This window comes from Protopterus annectens, chromosome 12.part0, assembly GCF_019279795.1.
Source record: "Protopterus annectens isolate FY-2018-M chromosome 12.part0, PAN1.0, whole genome shotgun sequence".
Taxonomy (NCBI): Eukaryota; Metazoa; Chordata; order Ceratodontiformes; family Protopteridae; genus Protopterus; species Protopterus annectens.
Genome location: NC_056746.1, coordinates 96,107,102 through 96,124,078, shown reverse-complemented (window position 1 = coordinate 96,124,078; position 16,977 = coordinate 96,107,102). Strand labels below are relative to the sequence as shown.

The 16,977-nt window shown below is 37.5% G+C and overlaps 2 protein-coding genes across 2 annotated transcripts in view; both read left to right on the top strand.

Moving 5' to 3' along the window:
- Positions 1-16,977, top strand: part of LOC122816370 (reticulon-4 receptor-like) — a 132,469-nt gene that overhangs the window by 57,060 nt on the left and 58,432 nt on the right. The window lies entirely within an intron of this gene.
- Positions 6,324-7,644, top strand: LOC122816371 (reticulon-4 receptor-like). The gene has a single exon (XM_044089115.1). It carries the CDS (start codon positions 6,429-6,431, stop codon positions 7,311-7,313), a length of 885 nt encoding a protein of 294 aa, XP_043945050.1. The 5' UTR covers positions 6,324-6,428; the 3' UTR covers positions 7,314-7,644.

Genomic DNA, 16,977 nt, shown 5'->3' with positions numbered 1-16,977 from the left:
CCCACTGAATTCAAATATGAATTATGTTGTTCAAATACGTGTCTTCTCCATACTTGAGATTTTGGGGGTTGTGGGTAAACAGTTCCTTGCATATATTCCTCTCTGTCACACTCCAATTTTTGCAGTTTATTGCCACTAAGGTGATTAACTTGTTGCTGAGAACTATAGAAAACCCATCCATGTTCACCCTTATGATCAAGGTATCTGACATCAACATCTTTAATAATGCCCTTGTTAAGCACATTTAGTTCTGCAGTGATCTTGTCAATTAGTTTTAACTTATGCTTAACCACCACCTCCATAAACTTGCAGCCTTGCCTATCAAAAAGTGCCATGATCTCTCTATGGAGTGGTGAATCCTTTTCAGCTCCTGTAGGAAACTACCACTGCCTGAGCCTCTTCAGGACACATTTTACCCGAATGGCCTCCAAAAAGTAACTGTTTTCTAATTGCAATTTTTTTCAACTTGAGAAGCTTGTAGTCCAGCTCACTCAGTTTAGAGCATAAATCATCTTCCCTTTGATTAGAAAATCCATGATCAAAACCACTGTTAGCTGTAATCCACTCATTTAAACTGGCACATCTCTTGGTCTAAAATGTTGACTCACAGAAAACATACCTGCTGGTTCATTAGACAACTGTGTTAGTGTTAAATTTTCCATTACTCAAATTGTGGTTACCTGACAAGGAATGTGACCCCATTGCTTTTCTTTTTCAATTTTTGCCCCAAGATCTTTTACATCCGCCTGAGCTAACACCATCTCAGGCAGATGGGGCCTTTGTTTAGCATCTCATCCAAATACTGACACACTCAAAGAGTGCAGCTCCACCTCATGTTGCACTGCAGTGTCAGTACTGGAAATAAATCCAACTACCTGGTGTGGTAATAGAACCTATGGCTTTCTGATCATCCAGCACAAAAGACAAGTTACTGAGACATTGGAGAGGATTAATAGGTAAATGAAGGAGAAAGGAGAGGAGTAGTTACCTAGTAAACATTTGGAACACCATAAGGTTGTTATGAATAGGCAAATGAAACAATCTGCTGTGCTTTTTATGTGCTACAATGTGTTACCTTTTTCAAAATTCTCACTTTTTTTAATTTTCCAAATCTTTTGGGTTTCTAATACCATGACGGGAATGGACCCCATTCCTAAGTTAAAGTATGACTAAAGTTCATGAAATTAGTATTGTTCCAATCTTTCATGTCAGGTAGAAGTTCTCTTCGTAGCACCCATAATGTGCCCAGTAATGACTATTTCTGCAATTCATATGGAGTTACATGTATCTGCAACATATCTAAATACAACTAGAGATTCTTTTTTTATAAGGCCTGTTGCTCGTACTACTATTGGAACTGTCTAGGTATCTTTCTTCCACATTACTCTTGTTTCTGCCTGCAAATCCTAATATTTTATGACTTTGTGTCTCTCTGTGCACAAGACACTGTGGTCACTGGGTGTGGTAATTTCAATGATCAATGGTGCTTCTGTCTTCTTTTCATGGACCACTATATCTGGTTTTCTCACATCTATGTTTTGAACTGTTGGTAATAGGTGATCCCATGTGATATAAACTTCATCATTTTCTGTGATGCTTTGTGGTTTATGTTTGCAGTGTTTTTCAGCTACTTCAGTATTATAACATTTCCACAATCCACATTATTACACCTTTCAGTATACAGTCCTTCTGCTATTAGTATATCACAACCGGCAACAAGGTGTGCAACTGTTTCCAATTCTGTTTTACAAAACCTACATTTGTCTGTTTCTCCCACATGTTCAATGGACTTTGTAAACCAACATGTACATAGTCCACTATCTTGGGCCACCAATATTAACCTTTCATCTTTTGGTTCAAATTCACCTCTCCTTAACCATTCCTGCATTCGATCCTGATAAACATGAGGTTGTTCCAAGAGTTGTCTGTACTTGCAACTATAGTTATGCATTTTCCACATTTCTTGCCTTCTCATCTGATCCTTCATCTTATATTCTTTCCTTTGTTCTTTGGCACATTTATTTGCTGCCTGATTTTTATCTTCTTCTGGTTAGATTTATATTCCCGCTTGATGCTGATATCCTTCTGCTAGACCAAGAAGGGAAGTCATCTTAGATTTATTCTCCTCAAGTTTCAAAACTTTCACTATGTTTGAGTCTTGTGAGGTCAGCAGGTATGTATGCAGTCCCACAATTGCAGCTGTATACATGTAATCAATTTCAAGGAGGCCCATCCCTCCTTCGGAATGGAGAATATATAATCATGGTATGCACTGATTTTTATAAATCATTTGATGAGCATGAAGCGTCCTTCTTATTTTCCTGTCTAATCTATCCAACATGTTTTGGGGCCAGTCAATCATTCCAAAACTGTAAGTTAGGACAGGAAGACTAAACTGGTTTATAGCTTATTTCATGTCAGGAGACCAAGTGCAAGAGTGAATGTTGTAAGGAAGGTAATGAATAACATGGTAACTTAAAATCTTGCTAGCTAATAAAACCAGGGCTGCTCTTGAAGAGCTAAAGGTATGCCAAACAGAGTAGAAGAGGACAGGCCATATTTTTACTGCAGACAGGGAATCATGGGACTGCATGGTACAGAACAGCTGCAACGTGAAGTACACGAGAAGGAAAGAGTAACAGCAAGCAGGACACACGTACAGCTGGATGCCTGTCTGCATTAAATAATTAAACATTTATTACACGGTAGTTTCCTGTTTTTGGTGTAAAGAGATGGAGATCTGATACATGAGAAATAAAGTTGGTTCAGTAAAAGCAAATGAGAAATTGGTAAGAAACAGGAGGGGAATATGGAGTTAATAAGAATAAACTTTCAATATTCAGTAGTAGTCTCTAAATATGGATAAATATACAGAAAGAGCATGAATTAACAATGTCACATTTTATTCAAATACTCTTTATTTGCTTATTTGATTTTGTTAAATAAGTAGGACTCACTAGGCAAAAGTTGTTTTCCACATGAGCTCAAGAGAAAACAACTTAAAATTACACTGAGTACAGCTGATGAAATATTTAAACCAGAGATCTTGGGATTAGCATACATGGTAACACAGGTATCTGATATGGAAGGAAAGGGGAAACATACATGTAGCCACTTGTAAACTTCATAAAGCATAAAAAATTAAATGTTGGACAAAATTCAGCTACCTCAAAAATAGATATTTTCAAGTATATTCTAATCACATGTACTCTAACAGTGGGCTTCTTAATATTGTAGAGCGCCACAGGCGTCTGTGTCGGGTCATGTGCTCTTCTACTTTTTTTTATAAATGACATCACTCTAAACCTCCCCCAGGTGAATTAAATTATGTGTGCAGATGACATTTTATTTTCCTGAGCTACAAAAGAAACTGCTAAGTGAACTGGGCAAACAAATAACTAATCCCAACAAATCCAGCAAAAACTTGCAATGAATTCCACAGTTACAGTAAAACATGACTGTAATAGTATTATAACAAATGTTACCACAAAAAGATACATGGGACCATGCTCAATCAAACTCTGCCCTTTATCCCCCAACTCGGAAACAATCGCTGCCAAAACGTTAACACAACTAAAGCTGTACTGTCCTGTATCCCGTCTTTATGCCCACTCACAGCCCAGCAAGTTACAGCAAAAAATGTTCTCATTCCAAAAGGAGAGTATGGACTCCCAGTACTGGTCACTACACTCAGCTGTTAATACACAGAAATTACACAAAGCAAAGAACAAAAGCTGACACTTTATTCTACTTGCTGGAAATAACACACATCATTGCAACCTTATAAGCAGATATTCAAATGGCTGCCAGTAACAGCCAGGTCAGCACAAATGTTAGGTACTACAATTTTATAAAATGATGCACTATGGACTTGCCCCCCCCCCCCCCCCAGATCTGAACTAGCCATTAAAGACCCTGAATACTCCCTCAGAGAAACCAGTGAAGAGAACATTACTATACACAGACCTCACTTTAAAATAAAAGTAAGAGAAACAGCATTATCTAAAATATCTCCTGTAACATAGAATCACATTCCAAATAGTACACGATCCATGGAATATTATCTTCATCAGTAAACCATGTGCACCTGCCTTTGTGACGCTGGATAAATAATCCTCCTGTTCTAAGTTGTCACTACTTAACAACTAGATACTCTGCATTGTACTTAAACCTTTCTAAATGACTTTCATTACATCGTATATATTGCTAATAAATTCTGCAAGTAATGAGTTGTAAACAGTGTAGTTATTCACTAGGTTAACTCCATGTTAATGCCTTCATAGCTGCTGTTTTATTTTCCATTTCTCTGCACTAATTTCTTACTAATGCCTTTAATAAGAGTCATATTATTCTCTGTAATGCATGAGGGTCTATATTAGATAAATAAAAGTTTATCTTACCGAACGCTGACACGAGCGAAAATCCCGGAACCCGAAACTGGAATTATGAGATTGCGGTACAGTGAAGATGGGAATATTTGCCTTTTCCTTACTGTAGTGCGATCTGGGAGTTGGAATATATATTTAGCGGGATGTGTGGGGGGCTGCAGTTTTGAGTTCCATGATTTTCGATCATATTAGCGTTTGATAAGATAAACTTTTGTTTATCTAATATAGACCCATGCATGATATCCACTGCTATATTAAACTTTATTTCTGAGCATTTGCCTTACTGTTCCAGCTGTGTAAATGTGTAAGTTTACTGCAATTTTCTCTGCACATTACTTGTTCTCAGTCTGAGCTCAGGTCATAGCTGAAAAAGGTCAGTGCCCAGTTAACAAATTGCAAATAAATAAAATAAAATGCAGTCAATTGCAGTTTAGACATGAGACAGCCCTAACTTTAAGATGCATATATGATGAGAAGGTGCTGTAAGTGATCCTGTTGGCTACCAAGTAGGTGATACCCTTGTCTCCAATGGAAGATCCTTTTGTAAAGTGGTGCTGTGAGATGCGGTTTAAGTATCTAGAGATGATCAGGCTTCATGCTGTGTTCCTGGATTTGACTCTCTCAGTCTACATTTTTTCTGCTACACAATTCCGAGCAAGTTAGGTGACCAATACTCCCAGACTTTCACTGAAGAGAGGTATTTGCATGGGTTTACCTGGTTAAAACCAATAAAACTAAGAGATTTACCACATATAGTGGTTACCTAGAAGCACTTAAAAAGATGACTCCTGCTTATACTGACACGGCTTGCTGATAGAGCCACTAGAGGTCACATCTGGAGCTCGTATGCTTCATCTAACAATGGCCTGCACCTACCTCAATCCATATAATCACGTACTGCTTCCTTACTCACTCCTTCTCATATCCCTAGCTTTTACATGTCACAACCTGCTCGGACAGTAATTCAAGTCACTGTATCTTCCAGTGAGCTAGGGCAACTCAACAAAAGAGGACGTTAGAAGTAGCTTGGGAGAGTGAAGGGGAACTTGAGTTCTTTTAACTGGCATGGATGTCAAGCAGGTAAAAACATGCAAACCTCTATACATGCCTCACCTGAGATCTGTTCAAAATTCACAGCAAATATTCATAAACATATAATTTATAATGACTAACATGGTACCTTTGAACAGGTATGAGTGCAGCTGGTCACATGTCATTCTGGAAGCAGAGCTCATGTGTCAGCTGATGTAGCCAACTTCTCCTTAGCAGAACTTGGGGCTGACATCCTCAGAATAAGCATACATCAGACGTCACAAACATAACGGTCCCTGAAATGTTAGTCACCGGTGGGACACTAAAGGGAGAGCAAAGTTTGTTTTTTTTTTGTTAAATATGTTGACATATGTGTCATTCAGCAGAAAAGATATGGCTTATATATTGTGCTGGCTTCTTGCTGACTGAGGAGCTGAGAGGAAGGATATGAAACTTACTGACTTACATTTTCAAGGCACATTCCTACCGAGATTTTATATAATTCTGCTAGAGGTTACTCATTAGCAATGGAGTAACTGGGTAACTAATGTGGTGTCAGACAAGTACGTTAGTTTATTGTTTTACAACCACTCACAACAGGTTGAAAGCACAGAGGAGCGTTGACAGTATATACCTCTATAACTAGACTTTAGTCATGCACATGTGGGCACGAGATAGCATCAGTGATGCACAAAGAAATCGTTTCATACAACTCTAGCCTCTTAACTGACACTGTCAGTGTATAGCTGTTTACTACATAGCAGTATATTATTTATCAACTGGTTACATGTCTACTTAGATTTTGCTTTTATTATTAATAATTGTAACTTAATTTTTCAATGAAGTACACCAAGGAACAAAAACAAATGAAATAATAATTGTTTTAATCTGTTTTAGGAGATTCAGTTTCCATTTTTTCAATATGTGCTGCTTCTTTCTGTGACTACAACTGTACTGAGCACCTACAATGAAACATACTGTATTTGCATAGGACCTTTGCCTGAAGGCATGTATGTAATTTGTAGTAATAAAGGTCTAACAGAGCTTCCCAGTATGCCATACAATGTTTATGAACTAGAACTCAGTCACAACAGCATTAGCGTACTGAAAACTGGAATGTTCAACATAACTGAATTCACACGAAAACTGACATTACTGTTACTGGACAACAACAAAATCACTGAAATACAATCATCTGCCTTTCTGGGAGTTAACAAACTGAAACACCTCGATTTGTCTCACAATACAGACTTGAAGTCTCTAAGCAGAGATGCACTTTTATGTTTGTCTGGTTTGCAATACCTGGACCTTCAAAATACAGGTTTGGTCAGTTTAGCTCAAGGTGTTTTCAAGTCTGTTCCAGTTATGGAAATCTTGCTAGTATCTTTCAACAATTTTTCAAACATACCACCAAATATATTTGAAGATACCAATGAACTTGTAACTTTAGATTTTTCCAATAATAACATTAAAACACTAGAGAAAAATGCATTTAGTGGCGCAGCGAATCTTACACACTTGAACTTGAGTTCTAATCTCATTACTAACATTGAACATTTGACATTCCAGCCACTGGTAAACCTCAGGAACCTGAAACTGACATACAACAAATTAGTAACTATCAATACTAACGTGTTACAACCACTACAACAACTTCATCTTCTAGAACTGGAAGGAAACCAGTGGGATTGTACTTGTTCAGCATCGAATTTCTACAGATGGATTCAGTCATTTCATGGAAATGTTACAGGACCCCTTTGTGCTACTCCTCAGTTTTTAATCGGTAAAGGTGACCTGGGTCACCTGTCGTCTGAATGTTACATACACTGCCCCAAGCATGAACCCAATGAGAACTGCTGGCTTCCACCAACAACTGCACCCCCCCCCCTATAAATCTGAATGAAGTCATTCCAAGATTAACAAATCTTGTTTACATCTCCCTAGCATTCAGTGTAATAACAATAACGTTTATACCAGCAGCAGCATTGATATCTCTATGGATAAGAAAGCACCAACAACAAACAGAGGCTCTTTTAGACATCAGTGATGATGAGATGAGCTAATTCAGTAGAAAACAAATAGCAAATGTGTATTTCTGTACAGTGAAGAGTAACTTCTGGAATAATAGTAGGATTTTAGCCATTTCATAAATTATGGATATTTTAAAAGCAAACAATGATATGTACTCTACTAAGTCACTTCTACACGTTTATTTTTGTTTGTATCTACAGATATATATATATATATATATATATATATATATATACATACATACGCACACACACACACACACACACACACACACACACACACACACACACACACACACACACACACACACACACACAGACACATATAGCTTTCTCTAAAATACAAATTACAAATTCTGCATGTTTTTATGTTTAAAATGAAAGTTAATCACATACAGTGAAAGTACTGTTGATCCTCTGACCTGCTACAATGAACTTTGTTATTTAACAGATGTAGGTATCAACAAAACAGTGTGAAAGCAACAAAGTGTTCTTTTTATGGAAAATTAAATAAACTGAGAAAGAACTCTATAATCACTGACCCATGAAAGGATGGGTCACACCTTCTGGGTAATGTCTGTTGCAGAATGGGTAATAATATGTGTTCTATAGAATTTAACAACAGCAAATAATAAAACAGAATTAAAAAATGGAGGATTTACAATGCTTACTTTTACTGTCTTAATAAAATAAAAAAATGTGAAGGTGGTTGTAACATACATGCCATGTAAAGAGTAATACAGTGTTACATTGTTTCATATTTACCTCTTAAATAAAACAGTCATTCTTCTTCTAAATATGTGATGTATAGGGGAGCAATAGATATATCCTTACTTTAACAGCCACATTACTAAGGCACAATATGACTAAGCTGAAAGACCATACTATGGCTTTAATATCTCTCAAAATGAAATGACCATGCTCACTCAATGATTTCTTCACAGAAGATATAACCGCTGCTGACTCACAGATGCCATTGGTTAAGTACATTCTGTAAGGGGGTACTTTTGCAGCAAAGGAAAACTACAAAATGCTTTAAACTGTTTTGTTGCAAACTTGGCAATAAACAGTAAGGAAGGGTTGGGAAGGTGGCCTAATGGTTAAGGTATTTGCCTTACAAACACAAGGTGCAGGGTTTGAGTCTCACAAGGGATAATTGGCTAAGCTTAAAATGGCTACACTTTCTGGGTCCAGAAGCTGTCTTTTGATGAAACTAACTGACCCTGCTGCTGTTTACTTAAATTAGCATATTTTCTCCTGTTTCTGTTGATCCCTACTTGTATCCAGTTTGTTGACTGTATATATCTTAAGCAAGGCAGTATCTATCCACAGTAATGTATTACAGCTCACTTCTCATAAATGCACACTATTCCTGAAAAGCCAGACAAATGACTGACAAGAACAAACAACAACAGAGTTTGTCACTTTCATCCACAGATAACCCCATATCCAGTCATTTTAGTCACATTTTGGATATCTGCATCTCTCAGATGTCTGGTTGTATCACAATCACAGTAATATAATTCAGATTTGCTTAAACTGTTGCCACAGTAAAGTATTCTAATTTTTATCATACACACTAGACCTGCAAAGCCAGAATAATGACAGTTAGCCTTGAGCAAACAGCAGGAGGTTCAGTCATTTTACTCATAGACAGTCCCCAAGCCAATAGTACGCAATTACAGCTATTGTTTGACTGTATACTCTTCAGACATCTGCTTGTAATATTTTAATGGCCATAGTAATGGTTTAACACACACAAACACTGGGTAGCTAGCCACTGTAATACATTCCAACTTGCTTCACACAAATGCATTTAACTCCTACACAGAGGTCCACTGGCTATAAGATGTGATTGCCTGATTGAATAACATATGTTCTACACAGCTATCCACTTCCCGTAGTATCTGGTTGCCTGCCAGGATAAAAAAAAAACTTACCTGTTACAATCCAGACCACCCTGTAAGAGCTGAGGCCCAACAATAGCATTCTCTTACTGACCATTATTGTGTCACAAGCTATGAATTCTACCTGTTTCTGGTGCCGCCATCACTTCTACTTTACTGTTCAAAATTTGCAGGCTTTCAACTCTTTCACAGCAATGGTCTAGACATTGAAGAGACCATCAAAGACTCAATGTCACACACAGGTGGGACAGGCCAGAAAGCCTGCAAATTAAGTGGGTATGTAGCACCTCCCCATAGGGTACCAGAGCTGCTTTAAACAGGAGCATTACAGAATCAGCCCTAGTTTATTTCCAAAAAAAAATAAATAACTACATTACAATTAAGAAAAGTGCCTTTAGCCAAATGGGGCTGCTTAGTCCATCTACGGTCAAGACTGGCCATGACCCTTCATCTTTTCCCACAAATCTCCAACCCACCTTCTAACCCTAATTATCCTCTTATAAATACACTTCTTATCACCTCTGACCTTTCCCACCTCTTCTGTATAGACTGCAAATATCAAATTTATCGTTTATTGTTATAAGGTACAAAATGATGCTTTGACTTATTCAGTACCATATGCCTATATATAATCCGCGGTGGTGGTGCTGCGGTAGCTTTGTCGCCTCACAGCAAGACGTTGTCCCGTTTGATTCTCAGCTAGAGCATCTTCTGTGGAGACATGCATGAATGGGCATACCTTCGTTGAAGGTTGTGCGTTAGGGCTGGCAACTCAGCACGTAAAAATCAACCACCAATCATTAGCAGACCAGAGTTCCGCTGTGGCGACCCCTAACTGGGAAAAGCCGAAAGAAGCAACAACAAAATGCCTATATATATATATATTAGTATGCATTACAGTTGATATACTGAAGTATTACAGATCCATACACATTGAAATGGTTTGCATGTATTTTTCATATTTTTTTTATTATTCTTCTTCGGTACCTATCACTGCATCATGGGCTGGCTCTGAAAATGCTCCACTGAGATAATTGCCTACCATGACAGACAAATTTAGATAGATAGGTAGATAGATAAAAATTCCAAGCTAATTCATCCAAACACATAACACAAAGCATCTGCTTGGTTTGCAGAGGTAAACCGTTGGTAAGTATCTGATGCTGATGAAGTGTTTATCAGTACCGCACTGCTGGTATTACAGTGAATTATCATTTTTTCTCAACAGAGTTGTGCTGGTGTAGCTTTTTGTACTTGTTTGTTCTCCATCACTGAGCACTTCTGAATGCGTAAGCTCCATCTCCATGAGTGTGTGTGTGTGTGTGTGTGTGTGTGTGTGTGTGTGTGTGTGTGTGTGTGTGTGTGTGTGCGTGTGTGTGTGTGTGTGCGCGTGTCTGTGTGTGTGTGTGTGTGTGTGTGTGTGTGTGTGTGTGTGTGTGTGTGTGTGTGTGTTTGTGTCTATTTATCTATATGTATATAAATATATAAAACTGATTTAGAAACAGCAAAAAATAGCTGGCAAATACACACCAAACGTCTCAGAAATAAAGTCCTTATATCAAAATGAAGAAAGTAAGACGCTGATGGCTGTAATATCCAAAAAGGCCTTTACTAGTGCAAAAACACAAGCGCTTTCACAAACGAGCTTCTTCAGGTGTACTACAAGCACTAAAAATACACACCTTTTATACTAACAAATATATCACATGACCTTAATCATTAATTACATAATTTAAAAACACATAATGTATAAAAAACACATAATGTATAAAAATTCCAGTGCATAATGTGAAAACACTGCATTAACACTTTTAATATACATATCAAAACTAAAAACAACATATTAGGACAGAAAACAAAAAATTATCTTTTCAATGGCCTCCTTCTTAACCTGGGTCTTAAGGGGATACACTCATTTAGACCATGTCCTGCTGAGCTTAGTAATCCATATTGCTTCTAAATTTTCAGCCTCAAGCTCTCCTGAATTGAGCTAATAACTCTAAAACTGAAGATATGTGTCTGGTCAGTATTTATAACATGTTTGGCAAGTGCATTAGTGGTACTATTTTTCCTGATGTGATAAATGTGTTCCCTGATACGTTCCCTAAGGTGTCTATCCGTCTTGCCAACGTAAAACATAGAACATGTCTTACAGCTGGCAAGATAAACAACATGTCTAGTGTCACAGGTAGCTGAAACATGAAAAAAATATTCTTTCCCTTGATCAGGGTGAATGAAAGACTGACTGATGTCTATATATCCACACCAGTTACATGATCCACATTGAGTAGTACCAGAACACTCTCTACCTACTATATTCTCCTTAGGATAGCATAATCGCCTCTTAATGGATCTATCATTCCTAAAACTAATCCTAGGAACAGTATCAATAATATCAACTATACTGCTATCCGTCAACAAAACCTGCCAGTGTTTTTTAATAATTTCAGTATATCTGTTGACATCAGATGTGTATTTCAAACACATTCTAAGTGGATTACTTATAGGATCTCCTTTAGTTCTATCTGTGTCGTGTCTTCTCTGAGAGAAGTAAGGCCTTGCTTCTCTACCTCGCTTCTGAACAGCCACAGGTATATGCTGTGTTAAAATCTTGTCATCATAGCCTCGTTCTCTTAAAAAGCCAGTGACTTTACTTAATTCACAGTCAAAATCTACTTCTCTAACATTAAGTCTGGAGGCCCTCATAATTTGGTTGGTGACAACGTTCCTAAAAATATGGGGGGGTGTGCACTATTGCGATGTAAAAGATGATTGATATGGCAATCTTTCCTATGTAATTTCATGTAGACTAACCCTGTCTCATCTCTAGCAACTACCACATCTAAAACGTCCAACTCCTCAAAGAACACCCTATGGGTAAAATGTAAAAAAGTTGTGGATTCATTAATGGAAGATATAAAACTACAAAGACTGTCTTCATCACCATCCCATAAAATAAAGACATCGTCCACAAACCTACGGTAAAACCGAACATACTGTGAAAAAGGGCCTTTAAAGACAAAGTCTTCCTCCCAAACTACCATGACTGCATTGGCGTAGCTATTGGCACAAGAAGTGCCCATAGCTACGCCATTGCACTGTCTGAAAAACTGATGTCCAAAAAGGAAAATATTATTCTCCAGCACTAACTGTAAAAGGACAATCAATAACTCTACTAGTTCTACATTGTATGATCCATGTTCATTCAAAAACTGCCGCACTGAATCAACCCCAACTCCATTAGGTATCACAGTGAATAAAGAGACTACATCAAGAGTGACAAACATAAAATCACAATCTGCATTTTTAGATAAAAAATCATATAGATCCCTGATAAATTGCTCAGTATCCTTAAGCACATGTAATATATCATTCAAAAGTGGTCTCAGATGTTTTTCAATAAAAATGGAGATGGACTCAGTGCACCATCCCCTGCCTGAGACAATAGGTCTCATAGGTGGATCTAGATGTGATTTGTGCACCTTGGGTAAACCTTGTAAAACAACTTCTTATCAATCATACAATGGTTGAAAAGAGACCTAATACATCCCACAACTTTCTCTATATGACCATTCACCTGTAAAAGAGTTAACTCTTCATAAAATAACCTATCTGTAAGGCTATCCAACATTTTCTTCTCATACCAGCATTTGTCTAACACAACAATTAATCCCCCCTTATCAGCTGGTCTGAAAACAATATGCTGATCACCCTCCATTTCCTTTAAAGCTACCATTTCCTGTCTACTTAAATTAGAATATCCATTTCTTCTCTATGATAGCAAGCTGCAGAAACGAAGGTTGCTAAAATTCTGAGGGATAGAGCTGATTTCCGCTCTGGGAACATCTTCACCTGGCCCAGAGATGAGAGTATGCAGGCAGGACGACATTTTTCGGAGCACAGGGACGACTGAGGGAGTAGCACCATCAGCTACAGGGTTGTTGGAGGTTCCTGTGACGTCGGGAGGAGATAATCGAGGCAACCTTAGTTCAGCGATGGCAGAAGCAGCAGATTTCTCTGCTGCTGTTGTGGAAGATGCACCGTTGTTAGCTGGAGAATCTAACGGGGCTTTGGTTACTTCTGGACCGGTAAATTCATCATCGGGAGATGTGGCGACGAGAAGAAAGACTTTCACAGTTACAGCGCAAGTACACAGCAATGGCTTAGACTCCTTAGATACCTTTGATAAGGAGTCCAGTAGTTTTTTACAGAAACAGCACATTACTTTCCCTTTACCCATGAAAGAGAACATACAGAGGAGAGACCAGTCGAGAGGCAGAAGCCAAACAAGGGGGAAACAGAAGTGGGACAGTGCGTCGAGGAATTAGTTAAGTATCAAAAAAGCATTTAACGCACAGAGGGATTCATTTTAAATTTGTCCAATGTTTCTTTAACATTACATCAACTAGCAGTCCTTGAGAAGGGACTATCTTTTATACCTACGAGTCGCTCATGTTATGCTGGTGTAATTTTAGATATTAAAACTTTTACAAGGAATTTAACATTTAAATTGATGTACAAGGGGAATGATCATTGTGCCAACACAAATATGTTTGTTAGACCTAGTTCTTTCATTCCCAATGTTAATCCCATTGTTAATGCTTTTGAGAAATTATGCATTAGGGATATATATGATGTATGTATGAATATGGATACCCATTCCAGAAGAAATGGATATTCTAATTTAAGTAGACAGGAAATGGTATCTTTAAAGGAAATGGAGGGTGATCAGCATATTGTTTTCAGACCAGCTGATAAGGGGGGATTAATTGTTGTGTTAGACAAATGCTGGTATGAGAAGAAAATGTTGGATAGCCTTACAGATAGGTTATTTTATGAAGAGTTAACTCTTTTACAGGTGAATGGTCATATAGAGAAAGTTGTGGGATGTATTAGGTCTCTTTTCAACCATTGTATGATTGATAAGAAGTTGTTTGAGTATTTTCTGACTGCTAAACCACTGATACCTATTTTACAAGGTTTACCCAAGGTGCACAAATCACATCTAGATCCACCTATGAGACCTATTGTCTCAGGCAGGGGATGGTGCACTGAGTCCATCTCCATTTTTATTGAAAAACATCTGAGACCACTTTTGAATGTTATTTTACATGTGCTTAAGGATACTGAGCAGTTTCTCAGGGATCTATATGATTTTTTATCTAAAAATGCAGATTGTGATTTTATGTTTGTCACTCTTGATGTAGTCTCTTTATTCACTGTGATACCTAATGGAGTTGGGGTTGATTCAATACGGCAGTTTTTGAATAAACATGGATCATACAATGTAGAACTAGTAGAGTTATTGATTGTTCTTCTACAGTTAGTGTTGGAGAATAATATTTTCCTTTTTGGACATCAGTTCTTTAGACAGTGCAATGGCGTAGCTATGGGCACTTCTTGTGCCAATAGCTACGCCAATGCAGTCATGGTAGTTTGGGAGGAAGACTTTGTCTTTAATGGCCCTTTTTCACAGTATGTTCGGTTTTACCGTAGGTTTGTGGACGATGTCTTTATTTTATGGGATGGTGATGAAGACAGTCTTTGTAGTTTTATATCTTCCATTAATGAATCCACAACATTTTTACATTTTACCCATAGGGTGTCCTTTGAGGAGTTGGACGTTTTAGATGTGGTAGTTGCTAGAGATGAGACAGGGTTAGTCTACACGAAATTACATAGGAAAGATTGCCATGTCAATCATCTTTTACATCGCAATAGTGCACACCCCCCCATATTTTTAGGAACGTTGTCACCAACCAAATTATGAGGGCCTCCAGACTTAATGTTAGAGAAGTAGATTTTGACTGTGAATTAAGTAAAGTCACTGGCTTTTTAAGAGAACGAGGCTATGATGACAAGATTTTAACACAACATATACCTGTGGCTGTTCAGAAGCGAGGTAGAGAAGCAAGGCCTTACTTCTCTCAGAGAAGACAAGACACAGATAGAACTAAAGGAGATCCTATAAGTAATCCACTTAGAATGTGTTTGAAATACACATCTGATGTCAACAGATATACTGAAATTATTAAAAAACACTGGCAGGTTTTGTTGACGGATAGCAGTATAGTTGATATTATTGATACTGTTCCTAGGATTAGTTTTAGGAATGATAGATCCATTAAGAGGCGATTATGCTATCCTAAGGAGAATATAGTAGGTAGAGAGTGTTCTGGTACTACTCAATGTGGATCATGTAACTGGTGTGGATATATAGACATCAGTCAGTCTTTCATTCACCCTGATCAAGGGAAAGAATATTTTTTTCATGTTTCAGCTACCTGTGACACTAGACATGTTGTTTATCTTGCCAGCTGTAAGACATGTTCTATGTTTTACGTTGGCAAGACGGATAGACACCTTAGGGAACGTATCAGGGAACACATTTATAACATCAGGAAAAATAGTACCACTAATGCACTTGCCAAACATGTTATAAATACTGACCAGACACATATCTTCAGTTTTAGAGTTATTAGCTCAATTCAGGAGAGCTTGAGGCAAGGTGACATTTATAATAGGACTGAAAATTTAGAAGCAATATGGATTACTAAGCTCAGCAGTACAGAAGGACATGGTCTAAATGAGTGTATCCCCTTAAGACCCAGGTTAAGAAGGAGGCCATTGAAAAGATAATTTTTTGTTTTCTGTCCTAATATGTTGTTTTTAGTTTTGATATGTATATTAAAAGTGTTAATACAGTGTTTTCACATTATGCACTGGAATTTTTATACATTATGTGTTTTTAAATGATGTAATTAATGATTAAGGTCATGTGATATATTTGTTAGTATAAAAGGTGTGTATTTTTAGTGCTTATAGTACACCTGAAGAAGCTCGTTTGTGAAAGCGCTTGTGTTTTTGCACTAGTAAAGGCCTTTTTGGATATTACAGCCATCAGCGTCTTACTTTCTTCATTTTGATATAAAACTGATTGTTTGATCTACAGCTGTTCTGTAAAGCCTGTTTGGTTGGCAGATCCGTTGGTCATCAGAAGTGTTGCTGCATGATCACTGTAATAACAGGGACAGGAATTGCTCTTTCCTTGGGTTTGTGCTGTCTCAGAGTTGGTATATATAAGTGCAGAAGCATGTCTAGAGTAGGGTGAAAGGGGCTATTGTCCATGAGTACAAGTTGATGGGGGGGTGACTAGCAATATGGAACTGAAGTCCCAGCATTGCCGACTGATGATGATATTCAGTATTGGTACCACCATGGTTTCACTTAAACAGCTGTAGCTGTTGAAGTGAACGTAGATAGTTTTTTTGTTCCTCAACTTGTGTGTAGGTGACTGCCAGAGTGGACATATCATTTCTCTGTATAAGTAATAGAGGTGTGATGGGTGCAGCATGGATTACCTCCAGAATAAAAAGATAATTTTGGAGTGCTGTGCCCCTTTTTTATTTGTGGGAGCAGGTGTGTTGCAGTTTCGACATTGTAAGTGACAGTCATTAATAATTTTTTAAAGGTGCTACAATGTTGTGTGGAGTGACTGGTGTGATTATTTTATACATACATCCATATGTGTAGATATATATATATATATATATATATATATATATATATATATATATATATATATATATATATATATATATAGACATTTATTAACCAGGT

Bases quoted from the DNA above. Each gene is read 5' to 3' on its own strand.
- LOC122816371 (XM_044089115.1), top strand. From the start codon at position 6,429: ATGTATGTAATTTGTAGTAATAAAGGTCTAACAGAGCTTCCCAGTATG.